Source organism: Chelonia mydas, chromosome 8, assembly GCF_015237465.2.
Source record: "Chelonia mydas isolate rCheMyd1 chromosome 8, rCheMyd1.pri.v2, whole genome shotgun sequence".
Taxonomy (NCBI): domain Eukaryota; kingdom Metazoa; phylum Chordata; order Testudines; family Cheloniidae; genus Chelonia; species Chelonia mydas.
In genome coordinates this window covers 3,292,734-3,317,831 of record NC_057854.1, presented here as the reverse complement: position 1 = coordinate 3,317,831, position 25,098 = coordinate 3,292,734, and the positions used below count along the sequence as shown (strand labels likewise).

Sequence of the window (25,098 nt, the reverse complement as noted above, 5' to 3'; positions counted from 1 at the left end):
GAATGTCATTAGAGTTTTAGTGGCATAAGTTTCCATAAAGGGTTTTGCTCTTTGGGGGATTTTCCCCTTAAAACTACAGAATATATTCAACCCAAACCAGTCATCAGCCAAGCAAAATAGAGGAGACCAGGCTGCAGGAGACAACAGACCTGCAAGGCAGCCATGGCAGGTTAAAAAGCTTGGATTTAAACAAAGCATTCTTTGCTTGTGTTACTAATGACACGTAGGGATATTAAAGGTATAACATTTTAAAAAGCTAACCTCAGTTTCCCTATCTGTAAAATGGGGATAATGTTACTGACTTCCTTTGTAAAGCACTTTGAGAGCAATGGATAAAAAGCTCTAAAGAGCTAGCTATTATTATTATTTTCACCATTTATGTTGTCTGCTCATTAATAGCACTTTGCTCCCCTTGGACAGTAAAACTAATCTGGGCTGTTCATGGTCACCTTCACATGCTGGTTCTCAGGCACTAGCAAAGCGTTACAGTGTCTGCACTGCAAAGATCACAGAGTGATAACTGCATCTCCTGGTGGAGTTGGTGTAGAGAAGACAAAACACTAAGCTGTGAGTCAGGAGGTCTGAGGTCTAGTTCTGGCTCCCCTCTTGACTTGGATTACAGTGTAAATGGGTAAATATCCACTTAACCTCTCTGTGTCACAATCTCCTTGTCTGTAAACCAGGGAGAATGGACCGTACTCAGAACTGTGAAGTGTTTTATAGATAAGAGGGACACTGTAAGGGCTAAGTATTATTCTGATAAAAAAGGCTGTTTTCATTTAAAATTAAAAGAAAATCATGAAAATGTTTCTATTATTATTAAATTGTATAAAACTTGGTTTTTTTTACCCAACCTACGTGTTGGGGTAAAATGATCTGACTGCTGTGTTAACATGGCATCAACATTTTGACCCCCCCAAGAGTTAAAATGATGCAAAGAGCCCTGTACAACACAGGATCTTCTCCTTTCAGAGCTGCCCAGTTTTTGAGGAAGATGGCTGACCCTCAGTCTATTCAGGAATCCCAGAACCTCTCCATGTTCCTGGCAAACCACAATCGGATCACGCAGGCAGGTCGCTTTCCTTCACTCTTTCTCCCACCACTTGCTCAGCAAAGTTGCCAGTTAGTGCAGGAAGGGGAGACATGATTGCATTGGCAGAGCTAAGAGCGCTGCAGGTTTGGCTCTTGAGATGGCTACGTTGTTCGTTATGCCCTCGATCTAAAGCCCAGTGAAGCCAATTGGAGTCTTTCCATTGACTTCTGTGGGCTTTGGATCAGGCCTCACATCCAGCTAACAGAACATCTGGGATGACTTTAGAGTTCTCAGGGTATCAGCTACCGGTGATAAACAGAAGGTGTGGGGATCAAAAAGACACAAGATGAGTGGGATGAGGTTGTCTCTTTGGTAGAAGATTTACCCTTCAATCTCTCATACTGAGGTTCCTGTTTTCACCTACTGGGTGCATCCATGCCTTGAGTTTTCGCCAGATGAGACATGCACAATGTAAAATACAGATGGAGCCAGGAAGGTCCACACTCCACACTTCCACTCCATCTCGGGGATTGCAGATCAGAAAAGGGCTTCAAAACGCTCCTTCCTGATCCCGTGGTTTGTGCTGTTGAGGCAGAACATGACACAAAGACAAGAGAAGACATTAGCAGAGTGGAAAGTCTCCTCTTGAGCCAGATCATTTCTCTTCTGCCTGTCACGTCACAGTGTTATGTTTGGCTGTTACCCCTGGTTCTCTGGTGACCACACTGGAAGACTCAATCTAAGGAGGGAGTGTTGTTCCTGAAGGCCTGAGAGCTGGAGAAAAGGGGTTTGTCTCTCATGCCTGGTGCCATAGTGGAGCTAACATTTCCTATACAGCCTCAGGTGAGGCTAGCAGGTGACATTCTCCTCTTGCTCCTGGTTCTGAAACTGTGTCCTTCGACACAGGGTCAGGATGACTAAGAACCACGAACGGTTTAATGAAACACAGATGTCCCGGTCAGTCTGCAAACTGCAGGGTGAAAATCTTGCTCCTCGAGCCTCCAAACGTTTCCTCCACCTTCCTCTCCCTGGCCCTTCCACTGTGGGATTAATGTGGGGCGTGTTGGTGTTTCAGTGTCTGCATCAGCAGCTGGAAGTTATCCCTGGCTATGAGGAGCTGCTGGCGGATATTGTCAACATCTGTGTGGACTACTATGAAAACAAGATGTACCTGACGCCCAGCGAGAAGCACATGCTCTTAAAGGTAAATCCCGCTTGTGCGCGCTCTCGCATTCTTTGGCTTTTGTTCCATTTCTTAGCGGTGAAATCCCTTCATGCTCCCACCTCTGTTTTTTCTCTCCCTTTTTCCTTCCTTTGTTCCCTTCCTCCCTTGTGGTATCAGATTTGTGGGGAGGGGAGTCTCTCCACGGACACAGAGCCAGATTCTTCTGGAGACAAGGGCTAGAATGACAAGGATGCAGCCTCTCCAAGGAATATCAAAGCTCCGGCAAAGCCACCTTGCTCCCTGTCCTGCCCACTCTCCATCTTCCCTCCCTTAATCTTTTCCTCCTTCCTTCCATTGGGAATCCATAATCTCCACTGCTTGCCCCACTTCCTACCTTTACTTCTCCCCCTCCAGGCCCCATGACGTTCCGTCCAGCTGAGCAGAGCCGGGCACAGCTCTACGCATGGGTCACGCAGGCATGTTCTGAAGCATTGCCCCTGCCCGGCGGCTGAGTGTGCTGCTTCCATGGCATTCCCAGCTGCCAGAGCAATGACTCGTCCCTGTACGGCGCTTTCAGGGGATCACTGGGCTGGCTTTTCTCAGTCTGTTCTCTCTCCTCTCCTCTTTATTCTTCCTGTCCTTTCTGCTTTCCTTCCACAGACCTTTTTTTCCCTTCTTCCTTTCTCTCTTTCCTCTGTTCCCTGTCGCTCCTCGCCACCAGCTTTCTCCTTCTGGACCCTTTACCAGGTCGGCCACCCAACCCAGCGTGCCCAGAGGATAGGGTGGCTGTACCGTGCATTCAGCCAGCAGGTGGAGCCTCTCACTGGTGAAGGGGAAAGCTCTGTGCACAGCAGTCAGGTGGTGCTTCTGTTGTCACACTCAGGTGTTTAGGAGCCGCTCTTTGCTTGCATGGGCCAAAAGCAGCCTCATGTGGCAAACCAATCCCGGGATCTGAATCCCGCCCCGACCTAGCAGCCCCTGCATGTTGCTGCTCAGGCCCCTGGCTAGCAGTGATGGAACCGATCTTTGGATTCTTTGGGCTCCTTCCAGCATTTGTGCCGTGACCCCAAAGAGGCCATAAAGTGAACGTGTCAGGATCTCGGGCGAAGGTAGGCAGGACTAGTGGCAGGAGCTTGATAGGCAGGAACAACCGCCGGGCCTCAGAGTCAGTATCACGGTCAATAGTCAGGCCAAGGTCAAGCCAAAGACTGGTATCGGATCAGGCTGAGGGTCAATACCGGGTGTCAGGATCCATGTGAGTGTTCCTTGGTTCAAGCAGGAGTCATGGTCCTAGTCAGAGCTGAGGTCAATAGTCAGAGTTCACCAACAGAGAATGCAGGGTGGTCATGGCAGCTAGCTAATGATTCACATTGTTACCTGCTGAACACTCCCTGGCCTGCCCCTTGTGTTTATATAAGTACAGAGTAATGCACATTGGAAAACGTCATCCCAACTATGCATACAGAATGATGGCGTCTAAATTTAGCTGTTACCACTCAAGAACAAGATCTTGGAGTCATTGTGGATAGGTCTCTGAAAACATCCACTCAATGTGCAGCGGCCGTCAAAAAAGCGAACAGAATGTTAGGAACCATTAGCAAAGGGATAGATAATATCATAGACAGAAAATATCATAATACCACTATATAAATCCATGATATACCCACACCTTGAATAATTTGTGCAGTTCTGGTCTCCCCATCTCAAAAAGTGTAAATTAGAATTGGAAAAGGTACAGAGAAGGGGTATGGAACAGCTTCCATATGGGGGAAGATTTAAAAGACTGGTGCTATTCATCTTAGAAAGGAGATGACTAAGGGGGATATGTTAGAGAAGTCTATAAAATCATGAATGGCATGGAGAAAATTAATAGGGAAGTGTTGTTTACCCCTTCACATACCAAAAGAACTGGGGGGCACTCTATGAAATTGGTAGGCATTCAATTTAAAAGAAACAAAAGAAAGTAAGTACTTCTTCACACAATGCACGGTCGACCTGTGGAACTCATTGCCATGGAATGTTGGGAAGGTCAAAAGTATAAATGGATTCAAAAAAGAACTAGATAAGGTCATGGAGGATTGGTCCATCAATGGCTATTAGCCAAGATAGTGAGGGACACAACACATGCTCTGCGTGTCCCTAAACCTCCAACTGCCACAAGCTAGGACTGGATGACAGGAGATGGATCACTCTAAATTGCCCTGTTCAGTTCATTCCCTCTGAAGCATTTGGCACTGGCCACTGTCAGAAGACAGGATATTGGGCTAGATGGACCTTTGGTCTGACCCAGTATGGCCATTTTTATGAGATTGTCCTCAGCATTTGTGAGTTTAATCTGGAGCAGAATGTTGAACTTTCCACAAGTGAACATGGCTTTTCATTACAGACAGGTTGAAATTTCACCAGGGGAAAAATTATGAATTTTTTCAAATTTGCTCTGGGATGAAATTTTTCCGTTTCCATTTTAACATTTTATGGTGGCAGAAACCACCTTTTGTTCTTGAAAAAAACGAATAAAGCAAAAGATCAAGGCCAACGTGCTATGTATCCACAAATATTTGATTTTCCCCACCCTACCCATCGCTAATTTCACATGGCTGGAGCTGAGATACAGGACCCTGAGACAATGCCTTCTCATGCCCTATATAAAAGGAATTCCCTTCTGACCTATGCTGTCTATTTATCGTTTCATCACAATTACTCTAGCCTCTCCTGTTGTCTCCGTGTCCTTCCAGGTGATGGGCTTTGGTCTCTATCTGATGGATGGGAATGTCAGCAACATTTACAAACTGGACACCAAGAAGAGAATCAATCTTAGCAAAATAGACAAGTTCTTCAAGGTCAGTGGCCTGTGCAGGTCAGGTTTGAGATTGCTGTCAATTAATGATCCAGCCTGCTTGGGTGTGATTTTTAAAGCAAACAACAAACATATTTAAAGTTCAGATAAAGGTCTAAGGATCCTCAGCCTGATCCAGGTCCTTCTTGAGGCGACGGAGACGGTTGGATTGCCATGGATCTGGGTGAGCAGGTGGCATATTTCTGATAGTCGTTTCTACTCGCTGGAGAAATACAGGGTTTTCCAGCCCTATTGAAATTCTAGTCCGATTCATTATGGTCTCTGAGGTTAATGATTGGCTTTTCTTTTCTCTTTAGCCCACCATTGACCAAAGGAGCCAAACAACCCTTTGCCTTGCTTTATGCACCTCATTTCATCTGGAAATCAGAGCCCCTGTAGGGTAGAAATGTGAATTGGAAGCGTGTGTTGGCTTGAACCTGCACCTCAAAATGCTCAGAAGGTTCTGTAGAGAATTAATGCTAAGCTTTGCTGGAACAATTTCACTCCTTTCGTTCTGGGCTGGCCTGTGGCTGTATGCCATGCTGTGCTCAGGGAGTGGGTTGCAAAGGGTCTGTGCAGGAATGGGAACACCTGGACAAGTTCCTCCTGGTTCCTCTTGGTTTCCTCCTGGGACTCTGCGTGTATGCCAGGATGTCCACCCATACCAGCCCAGCTCCGTTGGCTGCTGCAGAAAAAGCAAAGGGCTAAGTCCCTACACTTATTCTGCCTCTCTTTCCCCTCTGTGGGTAGTCCAGTACCTAGCCCTTAGCAGAGTGCCTGCAACCCCTGGCTTGGGTTGCAGCTGTTCCCTCCATAGGAGAAAGAAAAGGAGGACTTGTGGCACCTTAGAGACTAACAAATTTATTTGAGCATAAGCTTTTGTGAGCTACAGCTCACTTCATCGGATGCATTCATAGGAGAGCGTCTTCACCCTTCCATCGCTCATATGCCCAGAGCCAGCCATAAATTGGCCCTTTAGATTTGGGTCACATCAGCACTAGCAGACATGGTAAGATCTGGCATTGAATAGTTGTGGCTGCGGCAATGAATAGGAGAATAAAGCATGTTTTTCTTATGAAATGTATTGTATCCTATTCACTTCCTATTAGCTATGGTAATACTTACCGTTAGCTTTCCGTCCACTGAGTCCTTTTGCCAATAACTTCCCTTCCATCAAGTCCTGTTGACTTAATTTTCCTGCTAAAATAGGGGGGGGGGAGTGAATCCCTGCACTATTAACAATTTCTGCCTCATTCGAGTGAAAATGAAAACCAACCTTGTACTTAATGGATGAATATTGCTCTACCACGAAAGGATTTTGCCCTCTTACATAGGGCTGCTGTTTGCTGCCTTGTCACTCTCATCACTTCCTGTCAACCCATGGTGATGTTAGTGTAGGAGATGCGTTAAGCCCAGGAACTTGGGTTAGACTAAAGCATTTAGGTCCTCAGGAGACTAAAGTGTTGTGTGCCACAGACAGAGAAGAGGCGAGACCAAGCTGCCACCGGTGCCCAGGGCCCATGCAATGGCTGGATCCTTGTCTGTTTTTGGAGTCAGCAGGAGCCCTGAATGCTAGCGTACTGCTTTATTTCTCTTTGAGGGGGCGGGGAGGGACGGGGTGAGTGGTTCAGGGTTATTATGTATTTATCTTTTCTATACATACACTCTTCTCTCTCCAGCAGCTGCTGGTGCTTGTGCATGGCCCATTGCCTAGGGACTCCCGGGGGCTGGAGATGTGGCCCTGTACATTACTGAGCAATAAACAGGGTATCACCAAAGCCAGGGGCCGGGAGGTCTATGGCAGGATGATCCTCCCTATGTAAAAAGCCTGGCATAAGTTTTCAGTCATTTTCATCATCTGGGATGCCTGTACGTCCAGGTGTGCACCTCCCCTTCAACTGGCAGGCCCAATCCAGCACCTCAGGGGCAGAAGATGCCTTCTCGTGTCCTTTTGTGTTGCTCTCCAGCCAAAGGAAAACCTCTACCATATTTCAACCCTCTTATGTTTTCTTTTCCAGCAGCTGCAGGTGGTTCCCTTATTCGGCGATATGCAGATAGAACTGGCCAGATACATTAAGACCAGTGCTCACTATGAGGAGAACAAATCCAAGTGAGTGCCTGCCGTAATGTCTCTTGGCTTCCATGTGTCCGGAAAGGGGAGGGAGTTGTGACACTCCTTCTCTAGTGTGTGAGGTCTGTGCGTGGCTGGCTCCAGGGGCCCAAGTGTGCCCAAGGGTGCTTGGGCAGGAATGCACAGGAGCGAGCATGCCTGAATGTGAGGTCAGTTGTCTGTGCAGGCGTATACGTGTGTGTGTGAAAGACAGGTCGTTCCTGCAGGCACGAGTGTGTGTGTTTGTGTGTGTGTGCAGGAAAGTGAGAATGTGGACATATAAGTGTGCCTATATGTAGGGTGCACTGGGTGTGTGCTCACAGTCATTGGGGATTGTGAGTGTGCATCCATGTGAGTGTGCGTGGGTGGCTGTGAGTTTAGGCACATGAGTGAGAACGCACCCAGGAGTGTCATATGGCTCTGTGCCCATGCTTGTGTACTTGCACGGGAGGGGGGCGTAGCTGTGAGTGCCGGTCTGAGTGTTCATGGGTGTGTGGGCACTCAGGTGCACAGGCTGTGTGAATGTTAGTGATGTGTGCCTGCTCTGGGCAGATTTTAATCCACATTTTTGATCCGGGGTACAAAATCCTCCAGAGCATGAACACAGCACTGGATTCTATCTGTGCAATAAGGAGGGCACCTTTTCCAGTGGAAGCAGTTACAGTGAGACCACTCCACAGCCCTTCCCCAGGCAGGAGGTTTTCATATGGGACACAGGGAATGAAACATGCACCTACCAGTCAGATCCATTTGACGTGAGTTTCTTAATAGTGGTGATTCCATTTTCCTCAAACAGTTTCTTTCCCTGGGGCTTGGTGGTGCTGTCGGTTTGTGGAATCGTCTAGGATCTGGATTCAAATCCAGTTTAGCTCTCATGTGAAATGAGTGTGAAGCTGTCAGTTTAGATCACATCACATACACACACAAACACACCTGTCTGCACGGTTTGGCGCAGTGGTCAGTTACTGCTCCAAAGAACGTCAGAGATGGATGTGGATATCCCTGTGATAGGTTGGGATTAAGGTGCATTTGCAACTTTGCACATGGCACATAAGCAGTGCTTGACTGAGATAAGCTTGGCTATTGTCCCAGGTATCCATCTGGCTTTCCGTGAGCATTCTTCTGTGGGACCAAATAACAGAAAAGCAATACAAAAATGTGCTGTGCTGCTTTTGTGTCTCCACTGTCCCAAGGAGCCTCTTAGGCATTGATTGGTTCAGTCCTTGATCATTCCTAAACCAACATTGTCCACTGTGTTAAACTGTTACTGCTGATTTTTGTGAAGTGGACTCAAGTCCGCATAAAATGAAGTAAAGTCTTCAAACTCAGTTCGCTTCTCTCCTCAAAGTGAAGTGGAGCCTCAAAAGTCATTTGTTCACTGATCCATCCACTCTAGCTACCAAGGCTCTTCAACGGTCTCATAAAGAGACCAGTCTCCTTTCATGGGGCTAGGAAATTACACAGTGTTTAATCACCAGGCTTTCATTTATATTCCAGTTTCACAATGGATGCCAGGCACACCTAGGATAGGCTTCCACTCTTCCCACACGGGTGCTGGCTGGAGGTGTCCTCATGCACCTTCCCAACCAAGAATGTATCTGACCTTCCCTCACTCTTTGAGCTGTTTGCACAATGTTAATTATTTTTGCACAAGGAATTTTGAAACATTGTGGGTGGGGTTTCAAAAATTCCCACTAGAACTTTTGGGGTTTTTTGTTTTTTACAAAAAAGCAGGTTTTGAAAACATTTTGGGAAAAAATTTTTGGTTGGTCGGTCCAAGTTTTCAGTTTCCGAAAATCAAAACTCAGAATTTTTTAACAAAATATATCAGTAAAAAATGGAAATTTTTGACCAAAGTGAAAATGTTTGTTTTGATCGTAAAGCCATTTGTTGATTTTAAAAAATGTTTCAATGAAAAATTTCTACCAGCTCTCCTCATTTTGCCATCCTAGAGTCTAATTAGCTGACTACCTGTCTGACTAATCACGTTTCTAATGTGCCCATCACCACACTACATGGGCACCACATATCTCTCCTCGCCCTGCCTTGCTAATACACAGGTTCCTTCTTCACACACTTCCTAACTGAAGTTGCATGGGACTTTGGCTACGAAACTGCTCCAAGTGTGTGTGTATGGGGGGGGCATTTATTCCCTGCACGCTTTTAGACTTGCATTTTCATCATTTTCCCCCTTTCTGTCCCTTCCTCCCACCTCCCTCACTCCAGATGGAATTAATTGTATTTTTCTTGCACGGCATTTTATTTCTTCCCTATGGACTACAGTATATGTGGCAGGCTGGGCTGGTGCAGCACTGGCCATCTCTGTTAACCTGCCGATTCTCTTGTGGGAAGCACAGGACACTGAAACGGGTAAGAGCCGAGTAATGGGATTCTGGGATAGCACCATCAAGCACTTACCAGAACTTCAGCCACCACAAGTACCTGCGCCAGGAGCTTGTGTGGACATAGTCTCGTGGGAATGCTCCCACCACAAGCAGCTTATTCAAGTCCCTCTCCTGTGCACAAGAGTGTCAGGCAGCATCTAGCCACGGAGCAGAAACAACACCTTGTGTCTTACCGTGGCCTGTCACGTGGCATGAAGAGCCAATTCCGAATACTCGAAGCAGTCGCCATGACGATAGTTCATGAGAATCCCATGGGCTGACATTTGTGTGCAGAAAACATTTTTGCGATAAGGCCAAGTTCCAAGTCTGGATAGTTCATGACCTGGAATACGGGGGCTAAATTCATTGAATGGACCTAGTTCTTATTTCCACTAATACTCTTGTATACTGGCATGTAAAGGAGCCAGGATCCTCACTTTAAGTTCCTTTAAAGAATACGAAAGAGAATCCTGGCCAATCGATTGTTCTCTGCATATTAAATTATATACCGGTTTTTTGCTGGGGTAGGAATATATAATCCAGGACCAAAAGAAGAGCAGGAAGGAAGCAGCGTTCCTTGCTGTCCACTGCAGTGGTACCCCACTATTGTGGTAGAAAACGGAAACCAGAACTTCAAGGCTGGGCGCACAGAGGATGATATTGTCCGGAGATGGTTATCCTCCGGGTTGGGAGGTAGGGATTGGGCGATGCACAGCCTGTGTTGCTCCTATTCGTTCCCTGAGCACGCCCCTTACAGCAGCACAGATAGCAGCCTAGAGATGGCTGGCTGTTTACTGCTCTCCGTGGCTGGAAGGTAAGTACAGCACGCCCAGCTGCATTACCAGGGCGGAATTGCAGGAGGGTTCTCCTGGCGGAAGAGGTAGATGAGAACCCGGCGTAACACCATGTGAGCCAGCCTCGGGACGGAGGAGGACCGTGCATCACGCACACGCTTTGTCCAGCGGGCTCAGGGTGGGCCAGGGGAGAGGGCTGCTGCACGCTGAGTCCCGATGCTCTGAAGGTGACAGGCTTTCAGAGCGCCCAGGGAAGGCGGCAGCTGAGCGGGCGGTCGCGTTCCGCCGGGTGCCCTCTCCGTTAAAGAGGCCGCTTTTCTGCCCAGGTGGATGTGCACTCAGAGTAGCATCAGTCCCCAGTACAACATCTGTGAGCAGATGGTCCAGATCCGAGACGACCACATTCGCTTCATCTCTGAGCTCGCCCGCTACAGCAACAGTGAGGTACGTTCGGGCAGCGGCCGCCACCTGAGATGGTGGGCGTCCCCCGGGGTGAAGGAGGAGGAGTCCAGTGAATGGCGCAGCACGTCACCTCCATGTTCCATGGGGGGTGGGAGAGACGCGAGTGGCGCAAACTACCGCTGAAGTCATCAGTCGACGCAAGTCGTGTAAACTGGATGAGCTTCTAGGCGGGCTGCAAAAGCCACTTATCTCTTCGTTACAATACTCCATTATTGACAATATAGTTCATACGAATAATGTTGCAACAAAACATATATAATTCATTGTGTGTCGGAGCACCTGGAGCTTTGCACCGGTGTCTTTTTATTATTTAAACTGAAATAAATAAACTACCTGCCAGGGCTTTGGAGGAAGATTCGTGGGAGAGACTAAAGGACCTGTCTTGCTCTTTGGATGTATTGGCTGACTGAGTCCTTTCATATTTGCCTGTGATTATTATTTGCTGCTGGGTCATCATTGGTAATTATGATCTAATTGGTAGGGTGCCTAGACCTTGTGTATGGGTGTTTTTCTGTTGTTATTTAAAGGATTCACAAATTGCTGGCTTATATTTGGGGCATCTCAGGGAAATCTCTGAGACACTGGGATGATAAGGAAGGAGTTGTATTTTCTCTTACGTTATAGGAGAGACACCACTGAGTCCCAAGTCTGTAGGAAATACGCTGCTTATGCGCTTACTAAGCGTCATGTTGAGCTAGGATTGTAACAATAGTTTGCTTTTCCTGTGGGGGATACATTGCCCGTTGCATTTTTGGCATTTCATCTGGGAATCAGGGGAGCTAGACCTCTCATTCCGTAGCTTGCAGTCGTGGCTGAAGAGCATGGCCTTGGGTTTATGACTCTAATTTTGCCACTGTGTGGGGGTCTCCAGGTGGTCACCGGCTCGGGGCTGGACAGCCAGAAGTCAGATGAGGAATACAGGGAGCTCTTTGACTTGGCTTTACGGGGACTGCAGCTGCTCTCCAAGTGGAGCGCCCATGTCATGGAAGTGGTGAGTACCAACAAGGGTCACATCCCCACCAGGTGATTTCAAAATTTGGCTTTTTTGTCACCATTTCTAAAACGGGGGTGATGCTGACAGTTGTTTTATTGAGAATTCTACAAATAAACATTAAGGGTCAGCTTGATGTTAAAAAAGTACAAGAACTTAATGCCAATGGCCCAGAAGTCATTAGCAACCCTACAATAAACAAAGCAAAGTGCTTGCACGCCACCGTGGAGTCAGATCTGGAAACAGCTTGTTTTCAAGCTTCCCAAAGGAATTGTTATCTATAAACAACAGGAGTGGAGGCGAGGGAGTGTTTGTCTAAAAGGATGGAAAGCCCTCTTTGCGTGATGCGCCATTTCAGTCTGCTCAGCTGTGCTCCTTACTATTTGCGTTGGTTTTGTTTTCTCCTTCCAGTATTCTTGGAAGCTGGTACATCCCACCGATAAGTTCTGTAACAAAGATTGCCCAGGCACCGCTGAGGAGTACGAGAGAGCCACCCGGTACAACTACACCAGCGAGGAGAAATTTGCCTTTGTGGAGGTAGGTGCTAAGAGTGGCTCGTTTTGTCCAAAGGGATGGTCAGCCCTCACAAGGAAGGATGGTCTCATGGCTAAGGCAGTAAGATGGAGACCTGGGTTCAATTCCCTGCTCTGCTATAGATTTCCTGTGTGACCTTGGGCAACTCACTTAATCTGGGATTTTCAAAGCCGTCTAGGGGAGTGACACACCCAATCTCCACTGACATTCAGTAGGAGTTGGGCACTTAACTCCCTTCACAATCCCAGGCTTCATCTCTCAGGGTCTCAGCTGCAAAATGGAAATAATACTCCTTCCTTTCCCACCAGAGTTACCTCTGCGAATGCAAGGAAACTTATCTAGTTTTGTTCCTTTTACCCAGGTAATTGCCATGATCAAGGGTCTGCAAGTGCTGATGGGCCGGATGGAGAGTGTCTTTAACCAGGCCATCAGAAACACTATCTATGCAGCCCTGCAAGACTTTGCCCAGGTGACCCTCCGAGAACCATTGAGACAAGCAGTCAGGAAAAAGAAGAATGTCCTGATCAGGTGGGGCCCAAAATGTAACTTAAAGCATATCTCTATTTAGTGTGGTCCTGTCTGCAGCCCAACCCCCATGGGCGACCCTCTGTGTGGGCAGCCCTCCCATAGCTATAGCCAGCCATACGCCACATCCAGAGCCTACCGGTGCACCTTGCCCAGCACTCGTGAGCAACACACCCGTAACGAACCACGGTGAGCTGCTTATCCTCATGTGACCAACGCACCTGTAACCATCCGATGGGTACAGTCCAACCCTGGTGAGCCACCCTCCCAAACCTAGCCGCTGCGAGTACCCATCCCACCAGGTGTCCGTGCATAATGTGTTTTCCCTCCTCTTATGAGCATGACGTTGGGCATTTTCTCCTCACATTAAAGGCAAGTTTTAAAGTTTTGCTTTCACCATCCCAGTGTCCTTCAGGCAATTCGGAAGACAATCTGTGACTGGGAGGGAGGTCGGGAGCCCCCTAATGACCCCTGCCTGAGAGGCGAGAAGGACCCCAAAGGTGGATTCGATATTAAGGTTCCTCGACGAGCAGTGGGTCCATCAAGCACACAGGTACGTAAACTGTCTCCACTTCTCCAGGGAGTCCTGGGGCCATAAAGTCATCCAGCGGTGGCCCATTCTGGGGGTTAGTTGTTGGCCCCTATAGTCTTCTCTTTTCCAAAGTCTTTGCATATGTCTTATGCAGGTAGCTCCCATTGTTGCCTTTGGTGCATCACTTGTCCTACAATCCATGCTAGGGCCATCTTCTTTGTGGGTCTCAGATTAATAATGGAAGCAGCCTACAGGATCCAGCCACTGGGTGGAAACTCCCGGGGGTTGGAGGGGCTGGTTGCCTATAGAGCACCATGTGCTGCTGTATCAGTCAGGATGCTGCTGGTTGTTTTAAAGCTTTACATGGTGCGGACTATGCTGGAGTCGCTCATCGCAGACAAGAGCGGCTCGAAGAAGACTCTAAGGAGCAGCTTGGATGGGCCAATAGTCCTGGCCATTGAGGAGTTTCACAAGCAGTCCTTCTTCTTCACCCACCTTCTCAACATCAGCGGTGAGGTTATAGCAGAGGCGGACTTGCACCCGGTCCTGTCCGGCTGCGCTGCACAGATGGGACGGGCGTAGGCAGCCTGGTCCGACGGATCGTCTTGCTCAAGAGTGGCCTCGCCAGCAAATTTTACTTTGAGTCAAGGGTTTTCACTTGGGTCCGATTTCAGGCGTGTTACCAGATCTTGGCCACCTCTTAAGTGAAGATGAATGCTGCAGCACTAGCAAATGAGGGGTGGTCTTGTGGGTAAGGCTCTGGGCTCTTTTCCTGGCTCTGCCACAAACTCCCTGTGTGACCTTGGCCAAGTCACTTGATATCCCTGAGCCTCGGTGCCCCAGTTATAAAGTGAGGATCATAATCTTTTCTTCCTCCTACCCGTAAGGTGCTCAGGTACCATGGTGATGGGTGTGGTTTGAGAACTGTGATGGAATAGAATAGCTGAACTGCATTTAAAATAAATGTTATGCCTGGCCTACAGGGCCTGCCCTTTGCTGTAGGTTTCCCCTAGTTCTCTTGCAGACAGTAAACTCTGTGTTCTCCCTGTGTGGGAGAAACATCCTGTCTATTTCCAGAAGCCCTGCAGCAGTGCTGCGATCTGTCCCAGCTCTGGTTCCGAGAATTCTTTCTGGAGCTGACCATGGGCCGTCGGATCCAGTTCCCCATCGAGATGTCCATGCCCTGGATTCTCACAGACCACATCCTGGAAACCAAGGAACCCTCCATGATGGAGTAAGAGCCTAAGGGTGGCTGTGGGTGGGTTCATTAGCTGGACCTCAGGGCACTAAGGAGCCTATCCTAGGGGACAGAAGTTTTATCAGAGGAACATAATAAGTATTCGAGTGTACATGTGACTTTGTGATACAGTTGTGCACGACCGGGTCTTTTGTTCTGTTTGTAAACGCCGAGCACAGTGGGGCCCTGGTCCCTGGCTGGGGCTCCCAGGCACTGCGGTAATACAATAATAAATAATACTAACTCTTATGCCATTTGTTATGCATTATAACTGCTTCCTTGTGAAAGAAATTGTTTTCCACTCTAGGGGCAGGTGCAGCAGACACTAAGGTCCCTTTGCAAAGCTAGAGAAGCACAGAAGTTTCTTAAAGGGCAGACAGTGAATTCCCTGGCATGGATGGTGGTGCAGGGGACCCTCAGCTAGCAGAAAGCCAGCTGTCCTCTAGCTACTTCCAGCAACTGTGATCTAGGGACTGTGGGGGGAGTTTCAGGAGCTGGAGTAGGTGGAGCTGAAAGGCACGAGGTTGGAGAATTCTCCATTCCAACAGACGTGGCTGGGCTGGAGTGGTTGCAGAGGGGCCATATGCCTTGTTCTGGTTCTCGGTGCAGGGGTAACTGTTACAATCATCACCATATGTGGGGTCTGGAAGGATTTTTCCCCCAGGTCCAATTCGCAATGACCTTGGGGGTTTTACGTTTTCCTCTGCAGCCTGTGGGTCACTTGCCAGGATTATCTGGGTATATCTCGATTCGTCCTTCCCTTGCCACTGCGGGCGCCTTGGGCACCAGTGCACCTTGGTCCCTCCTGTTCTCTGCCTGTGGCACATCGTAGTCTAGTCTCCTGTGGGCTGCAATACTTTGGTCTCATTGCGAGTGTTGGGTTGAGTGTGTGGGTGGTGCCCTGTGGTTTATAGGAGTTGAGATTAGATGATCCATTCTGACCATAAACTCTATGACTCTAACATGAACTGTTTTCTTCCCCTCAGGTACGTGCTGTATCCCTTGGACCTATATAATGACAGCGCATATTATGCCTTGACCAAGTTTAAAAAGCAGTTCCTATACGATGAAATTGAAGCTGAAGTAAGTTCTGTTCTTCTTTATTTGTCTGACTGTGCTATGAATGAAGAACTCCCTCTTGCTTCACAAACGTGTCCTATTTGACTGAACAGACCAATTTTTCAGTGAATTAATTAGAGGTATCCCCTAAAAAAATAAAATAAAATACTAAGAAATATTCAAGAGAAGGCCACAAATTTCCAAAGGAGCCTTTGTATTCCTGCTGACCAATGGCCCAGTCGGCAATCAGCTCCATGTGGATCCAGTGAAAGCAAAATATTCACGTCTGGGATGTGTAAAGTGTAACTAATGGCCGAAGAGTCATGAGATGTCAGCGGGGAAAGAGGCAAGAAAGGACATGGAGGGCAGTTGTTTTCAGCAAATAGTAAATTTGCCAAAAAATGCATTTTTCTTCGCATCAAAACTATTTGCAAATTGGAATTCGAATTGTGTCAGGGCGTTTTTTTTTTCCGTAAATGTCAAAGCCTTTCATTTCGATGTTTTCAAAAGAGGCTCTTTTGACGTTTCATTTTTAATTGATGTCTTGTTTCGCAATGCCATTCAAAACGGTTCCTTCAGCTCATTTCATTTCAACAAGAAAAACCAAAAAATTTTGTTTCAGTTCAAGTCAACATTGTTTTCCACTCAGCTCAAACTGAGAGATAAAGGGGACAGGGGATGGGAGAGGAAGACTTTATGGTAGGATTCATAAAAGGCGAGAAACATAAATGCTCAATGGTCTGCATTCCTTTATCATGAGAGAGTGGAAACCCCTCTGCTAGGTGACAGAAAATGTAGGGTAAAGTGCTTTGTTACGGATGGCGTTTTATTAAAACAGTGGTTCTCTCTCTCTCTCTCTCACACACACACACACACACACACACACACTCACACTTGTTCTAAGAGCCTATTTCTTCTATGTTGTTTACACCCTTGTGATGTATATTTCTTTCTCTGTCAGGTGAACTTGTGTTTTGACCAGTTTGTGTACAAGTTGGCAGATCAGATCTTTGCCTATTATAAAGCAATGGCTGGCAGGTATGAGAATCCCGTTGCTGCTGATTGTTATTACTGTTTGCTCTGAGGTATCCTCTAGAGGCTCCAGGGAGCGTTCAAGGATGTGTTGTTCTAGGTCCTCTAGGCACACAGTAAAAGAGACAATCCCTGCCCCAAAGAGCCATGATCCTTCTAACCATTTAAAGGCATACATGGCATTGATGAGCCAGTCGTATCCTTGCACGGTGGCCATAATGCAGAACCTTGGCTTAACACAGGGTACAGTGCGGGGAGGAACAAGGAGAACCCCTAAAGGAGAGCTTCAGCCCCTGTGCAAGCGCAGCCAGCAAGAAAATGTCCAGGATTTGCCTACAGATATCCCCAAATTACATTCACCCTGATGGAAGACTGGTGGTCTCCCACCAACGAAGTCATTGCCTGAAGCAGCCCATCAAGAAGGCAGCCCATCCGTGGAAGAGTCCCAGTGTCAGCTACCCAGTAACTGCCAACACTTACACGTGTCAGAACTAGCAGTTCACTCATTGGGCTTGTCTAGACAGCGAGTTAGCGTGAATGGGAGTAGGTCCGTGCACACATGGGAACTTTTAGTGTGCGGTAGCAGGGCCCACGCAGACTGTTAGTCCATGGCACACCAGTGCTCTCTAGATGTATGCCCTGCCTTGCCGCGCATGCACTCTCCATTTACACAAGCCGTTGGTGGTGTGTCCGAGAACGATGGACAGCAGGGTGGCAGATAACAATGGCAGCTGCGAGTTTGACGAGGTGGGGGTGTCAAAGAGTGACTCACTGGCCAGCGTGCCACCTCATGGCTGGGACGTGCCTTTCAGGACCTGCCCCTCAGACGCCACCTTCCAACAGCCATTCGGCCCCTGTGGTGGTCTGTCTCTTCTAATGCCTCGGTGCTCCAGCCAGGTCACGTTCAGTCTCACTCCTTCTGGGGTATCCAGTGTCCACTACATCCTCCACCCCTCCCGGGCTGCTCTTTAATCCCACTCTTCTTTCAGAGTCGCGGGTTCCCAGGCATTCCCTAGCGTCCCCAGGCAGACTCCAAGCCAAGCCACTGCTGCCTGCCCGGGGCTTATGCTTTTAGACCCTCTGGGTTCTCTCCATCTCCCTGTTCCTCTTCTGGAAGACTGACCCAAGAGGCTACCCAGCTGGAGTCTAGACCCTGTTTCAGGGCCCACTACGGGGCTAGCTCAACCCCTGTGGGTGCCTTCCCCAGAGAGAGGGAACTCTAGCCCCCTTCTGCTGAGCCTCCTCTCCCTGGGTCTCTCTCCTCACTGGCTTGAGCTTCTTCTTTGATGAACATCTAGCTCCTCCCCAGCTGAGACTGATAATAAACTGCACCTAGCGTGCCCTCTAGTTACAGCCAAGTGGCTGCCTGAACGCTCGGGCACCTATTAACCCTTTATCTACCAGTGTGGGGTTATACACCCCCATGACAGAGGGGTATAAAAATATGGTTAAAGAGAGGGAGGAGGGGTTGGGAGAACCCTCCCAGCTCATAAAGGGGATGACTCAGAGAAGGCAGGACTCAGAAGGGGATGTACTTGCCCTTGGAAAAGATTAAGAGGAAGGAGAAGGGATGATGGGGCAAATGCACTGATAATATTTTCCTTTTCCAGTGTCTTACTGGATAAACGTTTCCGGGCTGAATGTAAGAATTATGGTGTGATTATCCCTTACCCGCCATCCAATCGCTACGAGACGTTACTCAAACAGAGACACGTCCAGGTACAACAGACGCAGCAGCCTCAGACATTTCCTAAAGGTCTCATGGTCTCTAGGGGATTTAGCCAGGTCCTACTGTCAACTGAAAATGTCAGTGTCTCGGTCATGTTCTATTGTTGGGTACAGTCAAGATTAATGACAACAGATTTCCTATATTTAAGAAGTAACCGGAAAACTGAGTCAAAAGCATTTATCATTATTATGACAAGGCATCAAGAAAGATTGGTTATTTACCTTCCAGGTTCCGAACCCCCTTTTAGATAGAGATAGACCCAACCAGCGAAGTTTGGATCCAGATCAGAACTTTCTCCACCTTCCAGCTGGTTTGGCTCTGGGGCTCTAGTTTGGATCCATCTTTCCCTTTTCCCACTAGTATCTTTTCCTCTTGTCCACAGCTGCTGGGTAGATCAATTGACCTGAACAGGCTCATAACTCAGCGTATTTCAGCTGCGATGTACAAATCATTAGACCAGGCAATTAGCCGCTTTGAGAGTGAAGACCTGACCTCCATTGTGGTAAGCTCAGTGATTGTTTGAAAGGGCTGTAGAATCAGAGAGTATGATATACTGATGTAGTATGTATATACACCATTGTCCATTACTGCATTGAAATCACATATACAGTAGTTTTCTACCCATTTGTGAATTCTCTTCTCTTCTTTCTGTCCTATCTATAGGTATTTCTAGGGCTCCCATCATCCACAAAGGGACTATATTTGGGAGTTTCATAGAGGGGGATCTTCACAGAGTACAGATGGTAGAGTCCTGTGATTTGGGAGAAGAAAGTCCTGAGTTTAATTCCCTCCCGCTACATCCATGTGGCTAAACTCTGGCTTAATGTGCCTGTGTGCATATGGTTCACAGCCACTGATACATTGCAGGACCATCAGAGTCGAGTAGTGTAAAATTACCAGTTTCCACATGCCAGGGATTCTGCTGTGAAAGGTGTTATTCTAGCAAGAATGTGCTCTGTGGGGAACAACTGCATTTTCCACCTGTAGGAAGGGAAATGGTCGACTGGGACCCCTAGAGTGCAAGTACAAATGCCCTTAGCCTTTTGAGTTCAACCAATGTCTTTAATATTTGATACATCCTCACTTGGAAGACCACGTGTGTGTGTGTGTGTCTATATGTATAATCATAATATGTATGTATATAAGTACACTGTATTTATAGTGTGTGTATATGTATAATCATCTTCTTGCTGATCGAATAAGACTTTTATTATGATCTTGATAACACATAAAACCCTGCCACTGTTGCTTTGCCTGGTGCAGGAGCTGGAGTGGCTCTTGGAGATAAATCGTCTGACACACCGGCTGCTGTGTAAGCACATGACTTTGGACAGCTTTGATGCCATGTTCCGAGAGGCCAATCACAACGTCTCTGCGCCTTATGGGCGTATCACCCTGCATGTCTTCTGGGAGCTAAACTTCGACTTTCTACCCAACTACTGCTACAATGGCTCCACCAACCGGTAAGAAAAAACAAAAGAGGGCCTCTGGAGGCCCTGTTTCAAAACTGGACGTAACTCACAGCCCGCGCACCCACCACACAAAACGCCCACGGTCCACGCTGACAACAGCAGGTTTCCAGTCTGCACCAAGGCAGGAGTGTTTTCATTTCCCATGTGATGCACCATGGCATTGTAGAGACAAGCTTTAACCTCTCTGCTCTGCTTAGCTTTGAAAGAACAATTCAGGGTTTGCATGTAACAAACAGTGTGGTTGGACTGAAATGCAATTAACAGGCACTATCGTTTCTTCCTCACACTCACTGCAGGTTTGTACGGACAGCGATCCCATTCACCCAGGAACCACAGAGAGACAAGCCAGCCAACGTCCAGCCCTATTACCTCTATGGATCAAAGGTCAGTAACGAGCCACATCAGCCAGGAAGAAGGACTTTATTTAGGGAGGCTGAACAATGAGGAAAGCAGATTGTACACAGAAATCAGTCACCAGGTGGGAAATGCCAGGAAAGGTTCATTAGCAGAATGCCAGAAACACACAAGTCGGCTTGGCTTTGCTGAGACCGAAAAGCTGGGCGAGGCAACCAGTGTGTTGCCGCTTTGTCAGTTCTTCTTTCCTCCTTAAAGCACCGGTGTCAGAGTGAGCCGAAAGGCCACAGCCCTGTGTTGATGACTAACACTGGGACAGAGCCACCGAACAGCCCCTGTCTAGAGATACAGAGATTAGAATGGATTGGTGAGACTCAGCGAGGGGCTCCCCTCCCACCCGGTTATAGGTACCACAGGAGCACTGGGATCCCTGTAGTCTGAAAGGTGAATTAGTGGAATGATGGTGTGTGTATATATATTGCTGGGCATCAGTGTCAGGCAATCTATCCATCAGATGTATATGGCAGACTTGTTTACATAGAACTGGGGAGGCCTGGGAGGTAATGGTAGTGGCTTTAAGGGTGAGTTTTATTACCAGGGAAAGGTGGCTGAAGGCCCTATGAGATGACTGCACAGCACAGATACAGCACGTGCAGGGGCACTGCAGGCTTATCTAGTGACCTAGAAGTAGATGACTCAATATTCCATTCCTAGAGCCCCGAGCTACCCATAACTCCACCCAAAATGGCTGATTGGTTTTCCACTGAAGCAATTCCGTAGGTGAAAGGTGCCCTGAAGGCTGAAGTCCCCTAAGCAGGGCCAAACCCTGTGAGGTGACTGCAGAGCCAGTGAAGGCCATGAGAGTTGCAGGTACTCAGACCCTCTCGGGATTTGGTCCCCAGTGACAAGTACAGTACAGGCAGCTGCACTGCAGGGCGTAACTGTAACAGTCCCAGGACTTGTGCTGTCTCCCACTAAAGTCTAGGGAAGTTTTGCCTTTGACCTCAAAGCAAGCAGGATCAGGCCTACAGTTTAGTTCCACCTCTGAGTCCATGTAAACCTGGCCGTTTCTGCAGGGAGTGCCTGCTGTTTTCCACCCCAAGTTCCATCCCAGGGCAACGTAGTAAGAACACCGATACATGTCAGGTCAACATTTGCAGCATGAGAGCAGCCCCACTGAAATGAAAAACAAATTGCCGGGCGTTCCCCATGCTGGGAGCTCCTTTTATTTCCCTTTCATTTGAACCCATGCTGAGGTAAGATGGCCCTCTTGTCATCACTGCTTTGGATTGGAAAGAAGCAGTGGGGGGACCTATATGGGCTCTCTGTCATGATACTGGAACTCCTCATTAGGATAGCCGTCATGGGGACTTCCAGCAGCTCCTCCTTCAGTCCAGTGCTCAGAGTCCCCTCAGGCGAGCTTGTCTGTTCATCCGCTTCCCTCTCTGGGTTGGCACTATACTGCCCCAACCTTGACACTTTGTGGCACCTTGAGAACCAGAACTGCAAACAGCCATAGACCAAGAAGGCTGTAAAGCAGAGGAGCAATAGGCTGCTCACCATCCACATGGAGGTGGCAGATTCCTGCTTCAAGCCGCGCAAGGCCAGCGGGTGCTGGTCGAGAGTGTGGAACGTTGTACAATGGTTGCTGGAGGGGTAGGAGTTTTTACATGTGATGCACAGAATGTAGACGGTTGAGGGAGTAAGTCTGTGGAGGACCAGGGAGCTAAGGGAGTGGGGGACCCTCTCCTCGCGATGGAAGTTCTGGCGCAAGTGGCCCGCAAAGACGCTGTTCCAGTTGGGACGGTAGATGACGTGGTAATAGTTCTCCGGGCAGGGGTTGTTTGTGGACCAGGAGACAGTGGCTCTTGTGTCAGAGATGTTGCGGACTTCAATGTTCATAGCGGCTCTGAAAGGAGAAGCAAGGCAATGCTTAATGTACTGGGCCTGAGCCAAAGCCTACCGAAATCTGCTGGGCTCTTTCCACTGACTCCGAGGCGCTTTAGATCAGGCCCATATGGTCTTCAGAAGTAAAGGGAATTCATAATAGCTAAAGCTGGGTAAGAAATGCAGAGACACGTTTGTGAAAAATGTTCACAGCTTTTCAGGAAGACTTTTTACTGACATTTTGTATTCTATTTGTAAACTTTTCATAGAAACGTCAAAAATTCGATAGCTTTCTACCAGTCCCAGTATTATCGGTGGGACTCCACAGTTCAGTGGCAATGGTTATTTCCAGCAGTCCTGGTTTACTAGAATAGAACTGATAAATTCAACATTTGCACGTATCAATACAGTTCTGCCAATAGCACTCTCACCTCTGTCTTAGATAATTATATAATACCTATCACCTCACAGTCTTCAATATATTTGCCTTCCCAACAGCCCTGTGAAGTAAGACAGTGCTATTGTCCCCATTCTACAGATGGGGAAACTGAGACAGAGAGAGGCTAAGTGACTTGCTCAAGGTCATACACGAAGTACATAGCAAAGCGAGGAATTGAACCTGAGTCTCCCAAGACCCAGGGTAATACCCGAACCATTAGACCATCCCACCTCATGACTAGAAAGTTACCCATCCGAAATAACAAATGGGACGTGGGTTTGTCCCTGATGCTCAGATCAGACATTAAACCTCTGCACCTCGTTGCTGGGTTTCTAGCTAGAAGCTTTTGCTCCCCAAGGAATTTAAAGAAGACTGCAAATTTGGTTAACTTAAACTAGTTACTGATTCAACACAAGTCTTTCTCTTGCTTGAGCTTCCAATAAACATTTGGACTGTAAATCAAAGTTCCGTAGCACTCACTGGAAAAGGGCCCGGTGACTGTCGTATTTGCCTAAGCACTCACTGCATTTTCAGTCGCTAACTTGTTGCTTTAGAAAGCATCAGGTCTTCCGATATGCCATGTGTTGTGCCAGTCAGGGATCCTGATTGGGGAGCTTGCTTGCTACTGAAATACAAATAAATTCAATAACAACAGTAGTCAAATTAATAAAATATAGTCAGGAAATAGACTTTTACCACCATGCTTATTCAGCAGGTGAATTTTATTGAAATCTACCATTTAGCTTCAGTCAGGGATTATTTTGTAGGGCCCCTCTAGTGGATCACCTAGTCCCTTTCCTAACTTCACTGCAGGATCAATTCCTCTATACAAATTCATTTCTGTAAAGCAGAAACGTTCAGCTCTTCTCTCCCTGCTGTAGGCAATATTTACTTCTTTGCTAACTAGATTAACGCTATCCATCTGGATTTTCTCTCTTTTAATTTGCTTTCTTTCTCTTTTCCTATGTTATTCTTTAATTCAAGAAACATCTCATCTTAACAATTGCTCTGTATCCTACTTTCCTCTCGTGAACAGCTAAATACATGCACACATAACTGAGTAGCTACCTAATCATTGAAAAGCTATTTACCTTTCTCGGCATTTATCTTAAGCAGTGGCCAATAAATGTTCAGTCATGAGGCATGAATCTGAGCTTGCGATGCCTTGCCTTCCTCTCCACAGCCAGAATCCCTGGATAACTCCCTTGGTTGCGGGCTGATTAAATCCGTCACCTCTCCATAGTCTTGTATTATACCCTTCTTTGATTGCATCATCACTCGCCATAGCAACCAATAGGAAACTGTAGTCAAGCATCTTTCAATGAATTGGTGAGTGCTGTCCCTAAAAGCTTTTGTCTGGGAGAAGTATTTGTCCATGAAGCTGAAAGAACCAGACATGGTAGTTTTGTTTTCTGGCTTTTTTTTTTAAAATGGGGGCTAATTATCAGGAAAGCGACTGCAGGCAGCCAGCCCCCAGCCTCCTTTTGTCTCAGCGCCATTATCAGTTCTCTAAATGGCTTTCATAGGTTCAGCGATTCCAAGGCCAGAAGGGACCATTGTGAGCATTGCATTAGACTTTTCACTGCTAGATAGAAGAGCCCATTATTAAATATTTGTTTCCCATGGAACAGATCTGACCTGTCAAGGTCCCTTGCAGTCCCACATTTCTGTGATTCTGATTCTACGGAGGTACTTATCGTGATAGACTCAAGGAGCTCCGTTGAGTTCGCTTAACAAAGAGAAGGTTAAGGGGTGACTTGACCTACATGGTATAAAGCAGATTCTAATCTTTTAATCCTCTCTTAACCCTCTCTGATTTATTAACACCCTTCTTGAATTGTGGACACCGGAACTGGACACAGTATTCCAGCAGCATTTGCACAAGGTTCTAAAAGAAAAGGGTTTTAATTCAGGCTGAGGAAATATGCCTGCACATACAGGCGTTTGCTTTTTCTGCTTCCAAAGCGCTGTCTTGACTCTGACGCTTGAGTCCCATTTGTTCTTATTGCTCAAGAGGATGATGGCTTGGCAGTCTAAACGACCCTCCCTGGGACCACAGGTTCAAATCCCAAGAATGACACATTGGGCTCCATGCAGTGCCCTTTCAGATGAGATGCTGAGGTTGCCAATATGCTTTTTAGTAAGAGGATGGGGACTGCTGCAGTGCTTTCTCCCAGCACTATAGCAAGGTAAGGTACTGACACCCGCTCACCCTGAGGTGCCAGCCTTTCTGGGAGGCTCTGGGAAGGATTTGGAGATTCTTCAGGGTCAGAGATGCTGTAGTATGTAAATATAAAATACCATTTCCATTAAAGCAAAGTGTCGCCTATTAAAACTCTGTCACTTAGATTCATAGATTCATAGATACTAAGGTCAGAAGCGACCATTATGATCATCTAGTCTGACCTCCTGCACAACGCAGGCCACAAAATTTCACCCGCCCACTCCTGCGAAAAACTTCTCACCTATGTCTGAGCAATTGAAGTCCTCAAATCATGGTTTAAAGACTTCAAGGAGCAGAGA

At 47.4% G+C, this 25,098-nt stretch overlaps 2 protein-coding genes across 7 annotated transcripts in view; one reads left to right on the top strand and one right to left on the bottom strand.

Moving 5' to 3' along the window:
* Positions 1–25,098, top strand: part of CYFIP2 (cytoplasmic FMR1 interacting protein 2) — a 75,071-nt gene that overhangs the window by 19,034 nt on the left and 30,939 nt on the right. Inside the window, exons 7-23 of one of the 2 annotated variants that reach the window (XM_037906539.2) lie at positions 973–1,069; positions 2,109–2,237; positions 4,934–5,038; positions 7,056–7,144; positions 10,649–10,766; positions 11,656–11,775; positions 12,187–12,312; positions 12,671–12,837; positions 13,240–13,387; positions 13,724–13,877; positions 14,444–14,600; positions 15,590–15,686; positions 16,624–16,700; positions 18,305–18,413; positions 18,806–18,925; positions 19,687–19,886; positions 20,192–20,279. In XM_037906539.2, coding sequence (XP_037762467.1) covers positions 973–1,069; positions 2,109–2,237; positions 4,934–5,038; positions 7,056–7,144; positions 10,649–10,766; positions 11,656–11,775; positions 12,187–12,312; positions 12,671–12,837; positions 13,240–13,387; positions 13,724–13,877; positions 14,444–14,600; positions 15,590–15,686; positions 16,624–16,700; positions 18,305–18,413; positions 18,806–18,925; positions 19,687–19,886; positions 20,192–20,279 — 2,101 coding nt within the window. Of the gene's footprint in view, positions 1–972; positions 1,070–2,108; positions 2,238–4,933; positions 5,039–7,052; positions 7,145–10,648; positions 10,767–11,655; positions 11,776–12,186; positions 12,313–12,670; positions 12,838–13,239; positions 13,388–13,723; positions 13,878–14,443; positions 14,601–15,589; positions 15,687–16,623; positions 16,701–18,304; positions 18,414–18,805; positions 18,926–19,686; positions 19,887–20,191; positions 20,280–25,098 lie in introns of both variants that reach the window. The other variant, XM_037906538.2, reaches the window with a different exon arrangement.
* On the bottom strand, positions 20,302–24,909 carry FNDC9 (fibronectin type III domain containing 9). Of its 5 annotated transcripts, none has more exons than XM_037906541.2 (3): positions 23,667–24,909; positions 23,099–23,197; positions 20,302–22,158 (listed from the first exon to the last, which is right to left on the bottom strand). In XM_037906541.2, the coding sequence occupies exons 2-3, from the start codon at positions 23,101–23,103 to the stop codon at positions 21,486–21,488; spliced, it is 678 nt and encodes a 225-aa protein (XP_037762469.1). In that variant the 5' UTR covers positions 23,104–23,197; positions 23,667–24,909; the 3' UTR covers positions 20,302–21,485. The 5 variants fall into 5 exon arrangements, with proteins under 5 accessions (XP_037762469.1, XP_037762468.1, XP_037762470.1 ...); XM_037906540.2 differs by having other exon boundaries at positions 23,099–23,200; positions 23,667–24,908; XM_037906542.2 differs by having other exon boundaries at positions 23,056–23,200; positions 23,667–24,902.